Source organism: Leishmania braziliensis, chromosome 33, assembly GCF_000002845.2.
Source record: "Leishmania braziliensis MHOM/BR/75/M2904 complete genome, chromosome 33".
Lineage (NCBI taxonomy): Eukaryota > Euglenozoa > Kinetoplastea > Trypanosomatida > Trypanosomatidae > Leishmania > Leishmania braziliensis.
In genome coordinates, this window is record NC_009325.2 from 330,720 (window position 1) to 337,298 (window position 6,579).

The window sequence follows — 6,579 nt, forward strand, 5'->3', positions numbered from 1 at the left end:
TTACACGCGGGATCCTAAGAAGCCCTCAGGACACCTGGCGCTGACGGATGTCAAAGGCCGATCCCGGCCACCCCGCTCCATGGCCGGTGCTGCGAACGGTGCGCGTTCCAAAAACTTCCCCCCGTCCATCAGGCGCCTTCAACCGCTGATAGTCGCCCTGAATATACTATTGGTTGCAAGCACCGCCTGCTTGCGCAAACCCTATTCCACCACCCCGCCAATCCCCTGCCCCTGACATTTTCATCCCCACCACACACTATTTTTCCCTTTCCAAGCCATGATTTCCCTTGGACCAACGCCTTCCCTCATTCCAGAGGCGCCAACACCCCAGACCACCCATCATCCCCCTTTCCGCCCGGCCTGCCGACGCACAAGGGCCACCGACTTCACCACCCCCTTACCTTTTCCCCGCCGAAGATGCGCCAAGCACGCACGCTTGCTCTTTTCTCTCCTTCCCGCCGGGGTGTGGCGTGACGGTGATTTGGATGAAGACAAACGGTCAAAAGGGAACAGACCGCCAACCCCCGGGTAAAGAGCTCTAGGCAGCCCCGGCTCGTCCCTAAGAAAGTCGGGATGGGTGGCATCCCAAAGGAGGCGCGGCACCACCTTCCCATAAGGCCAAAGCGCGCCTTTTAACTCCCATTAACTGGATGCGGATCGCCCACCTTTTTTCCCAACAGCGGAAGAACGCGCAGATTTCACTTCCATCAAAACCTTGCAAACCACCAAAGCAAACTTCGTCGTACCGGCCAATTAGTCCCACCTCTTTCGTCTCCAAACTTATGCGGCACATGGCGTTAGCGTGCATATTTCATGCGCGGCAGCCCAATCTATGCCAACATGTGCATGGGCGTGGCTGCGCCACGAAAATGGTGCTTTCCAGGATCACGGACACGGTCGAGATGCATAGAAATATCCATTGCCACGTGATGATCGGCAAGCGCCCGGGCAGGGAGCAGCAGGCAACCCACCGAGCAATGCGGATGCTGATGATCCTGGTGGATTTTAGCGAAGCCTTCAACAGTGTGGTACCCCCGATCCCCGCGAAGAGACCACAGAGTTTCCCCGGCACCCGCTTTTGAAGCACTGGCTCCGAAACTTCCTTGCATACCGCTATGCGCAAGCAAAGCTTGGAAACCGATTAAGCAAACAGTGTGCCCTAATGTCTGGTGCTCTCCAATGCGCTGTTCTTGCACCATAACCGTTTTCCCTGCAAGCCACTCTTCTCCCAGAGTTGTTGGTAACTCGATTCCCTTACGCACAGTTCGGCATGTACGCCGAGGACCTGGCCATCACCATTCCATGTCGTGGGCGGAATTCTGACGTAAGGATCGGCAACGCGGTCCTTGGAAAAGTGGAAGCGCGATCGAAAGACAGCGGCATGTGGATAAATCCGCAAAAAGGCGAAGTCCTGTTTCGCAGACCCCAAGCCACACGGACGAAGAGAAAGTGTTCGACCCACTTCGCCTCGGGGGCACGGGGTCCCTGTTTCACTGTTCGGTGGCAACAAGAATCCCAAGCCTCTTGGTCTTCAACCGGGCACCCGAGCCAAACAAAACACCAATGCGACGCATGCGCAAAAGCAAGTGGGACCGCAGGGGGTGCAGTTGTGTCGTGTTGAAAACCGCCAGTTTTGACCCTCGCCACGCGCTATGAGGCAATTTATACCTGGCCATGGTTACCCCAAGCCGCCGGATTGGGGGAAATAAAGGACGCGGCAAAATCCAAGCTGATCGGCCGGCGCGTGCATTTTCGCCTGCCTGCCGCTGGCCCCCCCTCCGCCCGTGATGAGGAACCGGTGCTGTTGGAACCCGGCCCCTTTCCCCTGCAAATCGAAGTGTATCGAAGACGGTCCATGCCTCGCAGGTTATCCAGGTTCGTCGAAACTGGGTTTTCCAATCGGCCACTCTTTTTCCCCTGCCGTCAACGCCCCGTTTCTCGCCGGCGGGGGGGGTAAGGGTGAGCGGCTTTGTTGCCGGGCCGCCTCTTGGGAATGGATCCTCGCAAACGCCTACGCCTTTCCCACTGCGCCCGTGTGCGCAGTGCGTTTACGCGTGGCGTGTCTATTGGAATCGGTTTGCCTTAAGACTATTTACCCTTTCTGACAGAGGGAAACCTTTTTATTACAAAGCATGTCGCATCCGTAGGCGCCCCCCTCCCCCCCACAGCGCCCTACGCCATACTTTCGGACTGCGGTGCTGGTATCAACGGGCTCTCTTCAGCCGCTGCCCCTATCCTGCCATGAAACCCTTTTAGCACGACTGCCAAACGAACTATTACTGAGGACTGTAACCCCCTAGCTAGCGGCCGCGGGGCGGAGGGCATTTCTATGCGTAGAGGTCTTCAGAAGCTTTCTCCCCCCCCATTGCAGAGATTCTGCCTGGAGAAGGGCGGTTGCTTCTTCATGTGGCTGATGGACGATCTCTTCTTCCTTCTCTTTGTGCAGGTCCTTTTGCACCGAACCTGTGATATTGAGGGAAATCTTCTCCTGCACACCATTCTTTGTGAACAACGGATGGGGGATTCACCCCTAGTTTGCGTATGCACACGTAGGGGTTCCTTTCGATGAAATGGCCGCCGTGGCTGCAGCGGAAGAAGCCGCGGGGGGTTCTTATGCCCCACCCGTGGTCAATCCTGTCCAGATCATTTGCCTTTGCTCCCGCTTTGACGAGTGCTTGTTATCAAATGGGTGCGCGTCGCTTTCGCTTGCGCGGGCGTCGCCTTTCCGACTTTCCCCTGCGGGCATCTTTTTCGGGGAACCCCAGGCCGTTTTTGGGGAGACGGGGTTGCCGGGAATTCGCTGCGGCGGGCGCCTCCCCCTTCGGGTGTCTTTTCTGGGCTGCGGGAGGCTGCGCCAATCGTTTTCGTTGGCGTTTCCCACCGCGGGAACAGGCCGCGGCTTTGCGCGGCACGCCGTCGGTGGGGAATGGGTCGCCGCGAAACCCCCGCAGGGCCCGGGGGATTTCGGAAAGATCCCCGTGCCGCGGAGCCGCCGCAGGCAACCCGAAGGCCTTTCAAACCGCGCTGCGGCCGGCCGCCAAAAACGCGGGGGTGGGGAAAAAATGGTACCCTCCCCTCGCCGAAGTTGGTGGCGCCAGGCTTGTGTAACGCGAGCCGCCCCGACGCAGCCGCGATGTCTGGTGTAGCCCCCCGCCTGCGTTTAGTCGGTCATCTGAACTCTGGCCTGCGAAAGCTCTGCGTGAACCTCGTGCCGCCCACGCTTGATGGGCTTCTGCTCGCTGAAGGGGGGATGTTTGGCGCCAAGAGCATGACGCAGGCTTCCGACCCGCGCCACGGCCGCTACCCCACCGCATGCGCGCTGTTCCCCGGCCGCATGGCGACGAGGGGAGTCGACTAGCAGATGCTGAACGTGCAGAACAAGAACTCCAGCTACTTCATCGAGTGGATCCCGAACAACATCAAGTCCTCCATCCGCGATATCCCACCCAAGGGCCTCAAGATGTCCGTCACCTTCATCGGCCACAACACCTGCATCCAGGAGATGTTCCGCCGCGTTGGCGAGCAGTTCGTCGACATGTTCCGCCGCAAGTCTTTCCCCCACCGGAACGCCGGTTGGGGCATGGACGAGATGGGGTTTACCGAGGCCGAGTCCAACATGAACGACCTTTCCCCCGAGCACAAGCAGTACCAAGACGCCGCCTTAGAGGAAGAGGGCGAGTACAAAGAGGGGAAGGGGGCCTTCTGGCTGTCTGTGTATGCGCGCGCGCTGGCGCACACCACGCCCCCCGCCCCCCCACCCGCATGTCATGATGATTTTTTTCTGCTTCTATTTTGCGAGTGGGTGGGGGACTGGCCTGAGCGCCTGGGGGGGTGGGTGGGCAAGGCGGGCCGCATGTGCGCGCACACGCCTCTGCGCATGTGCATTGGCACCCCACCCCCTCTCCCTCCTTTCATTTCCCCTCTCTGTCACGGCAAAAACGACGTCCACAGCGGATCTCTCGTCTTGTGCCTTTCTGCCTTTTTAGGTGTCGCCGCCCAAGCCCCACACACCGCCGCCGCCCCCCCCCGGCGAGGCGCGGCTTCCGGGCAGCGGCCGCGGTGGGACGCGCGCACTGCGGCACTTGGCGGGGGCCAAAGCGACGACGCGGGCGAACGAAGGAGGAAGGCTGCGCGCGCGACTGGGGGTGAGCGGGCGCGTGTGCTGGCGTGGCGTCCGCCGTGTGCGCGCACGTTTCTCCGGAATGAAATCGAATCGTTCAAAACGCACGTGCGTGTGCGGTGGTGGCGGTGGCGCGGGGTATGGGGATGAGCACGCGCGAGGGCCGCGGCACTGCACACCTCTCTTTCCCCACCGCCGCCTCGCTCGTGGGCGGGGCTCCGCTAGCAACGGCGCCGTGTTGTTTTGCGATGGCGTGCGGCCGCGTGTGCGTCTGTCCGTTTTTTCGGGAGTGTGTGCGCATGTTGGCACAGCTGTCCTTCTGCCGTGTTGTCGTCCTCGGCGTTCGCCATCGCCGGGCGTCCCCCCCTCGTGCGCTCACAGGGCGGCATGGATAGTCATCGCTGACCCCGCGGCCCCAATGCCGTTCGCTCTTTTCTCTCCTTTGGGGCCTACCCGTTTCCGTTCAACCCCTTCACGCACCGCCCCCCCCCCCCCCCCCTTGGCATGGACACTTCCACCGCCACAGCACCCGCCCTGTTAGGCGCACTCCGCATCCCAACGTGTCTTTCTCTATTTTGCACGCACCCATCCACACTTCATTAACGCCACTACCGCTTTCCTCAGTAGGCACCTCTCCCTCATCTCGTGCTCACCCCTGGCTCCGCAGCCAATCACCCCCTTAGATCACCATGAAACGCTCCGACATCAACTAGGCCATACGCGAGGTCGAGGCGTTCGACGCAGAGAACCACTTCAGTCCTCTGCCCTTCGCGAGGTTGGCACCAGAGGGCCGGGGGGCGAAGGGGCGCGATCGTGACGACGTCCGCGATGGTATACGGGGCTGGGGCATCACCGACATTGGCCGCGACCACCCCCGCGAGCGCGGCCCCCTCGTCGCCATTCGCAAGGGCCACCAGGCCAAAGGCTGCCAAGTATCCGACGCTGTCTGCGGAGTAGCTGCTCATTGTGGAGGGCGGGGGGCAGCGCTGCCCTCACCACTTTCACTGGAAGAAGGTGGGGGGCCTCAGCGACCGCGGCGGCGGCGTGCCGGCCAAGAGGCTGATCAACAGTCTATCAGGGGAGTGAGGGGATCGACATCAAGGCCGAGCTGCCCGTTCACTTCGGCGGTGCCGAGAAGGTGTTTTCTGCCGGCCACCTGCACAAGCGGAGGCCTGGCGAAGAAATTACGATGGCGCAGTGTCTTTACCACAACCTGCGCGCCAAGAGGAGCATAGGCAAGCCGCTTGTTTTCGGGGTGGGCCGGCGCAATGCCGAAGGCACGAACGGCTGGTTTGCCGCAACGGCGGGCCGCCCGCTGGGGATTGTGAACGGCGAGGGCCCTAACACCTGCTGTGGAACGGGCGCCCGCCGGCAGCCCAGGGAGAAAAGCGCAATCCAAGGCGCACGTGCGTGGATTCACGCTTTCCAGTGGCAGGTTTGTTGGGAAAGCGGCGTGGCACAAGAGGACGGCAGCAGCGTTTCCACGCCTCGGCTTCGCGCCGGCAGCATGCAAGCGAAGGCTGCAAGAACAGCCACAGGACGACTTCGACAAAGAACAAAAGCGACGACGAGGTATGCTGCGCTTTGCTGCTCCTCCCCTCTCTCTTCTTTCGCGCGCCCTGTGCGTGAGCGCCGTGGCCGCTGCCAAGAAGAGGGCCTCACGATCCCCCCCGCCGTTTTTTCCACCCGCCCGCCCACACCCCTTTTTTTCGCCCCCAAGAAAAAACGACTTGCCACGGGTTCTTCCCGCTTTATGTGTTACCGTGTGAAACTTGCCCCCTGATGCTCTGCATCCCTCGATTACGCTCCCGCGCTTCGTGGCATTATGGCTTGGGGGAGGCGGGGGGTGCGGGCTTTGTTTGAAGAAAACAACCGCCCGCCGCAAAGCACCAAGCAAAGCGCCCAGACAAGCTAAGCGTAACACACAAGAAACGCAGAAGACAGGCAAACACATGCATCTTTTCTTCAAAGGCCGCGGGGTGGTGGTGGTGGCACCCCCCCGACATGGCGGGGGACTGTCGTGTCTCTCCGTGTTTGTATTTCTCTCGCGCCTTCTTGCCCTCACACTCCGCATGGAAGCAACACTGACACCAATTATCTTCAAAGACCAGGCTGACACACACGCACGCACAGAAACAAAGTCATTCAACCCTCGCAAAGCAGCCCATTATACACGACCTCTCCGGTGTACCCCCCCCCCTCTTCAAGATAAGGCGGGCGGGTGCCGCAAGACAAGGGAATGGCGGGGTGGTCGTGAAGAAAGGGATGCTGCTGCTTTGATTCAACATGTCTTGTGGCTTGCTGAAAGGGCGGCTGCGTTCTCTCTTTGTGTGCGTTGTCATGCCATCCTCTCTGTCACTGTCCCCCTCGTGGTCCTTGGTCCCCCCCTTCTCTCTTTCCGCCCCGCTCGCGCCCTTTGGGGGCCCCCGGTGGCGGGGGCTGCTCGGATGATGCCGCGG

The 6,579-nt window shown here is 61.0% G+C and overlaps 1 pseudogene across 1 annotated transcript; it reads left to right on the plus strand.

Moving 5' to 3' along the window:
- Positions 1-2,926: 2,926 nt before the first annotated feature.
- Positions 2,927-4,270, plus strand: LBRM_33_1000 (annotated as a pseudogene). The gene has a single exon. A coding segment is annotated over exon 1 (1,344 nt).
- The last annotated feature ends 2,309 nt before the right edge of the window (positions 4,271-6,579 follow it).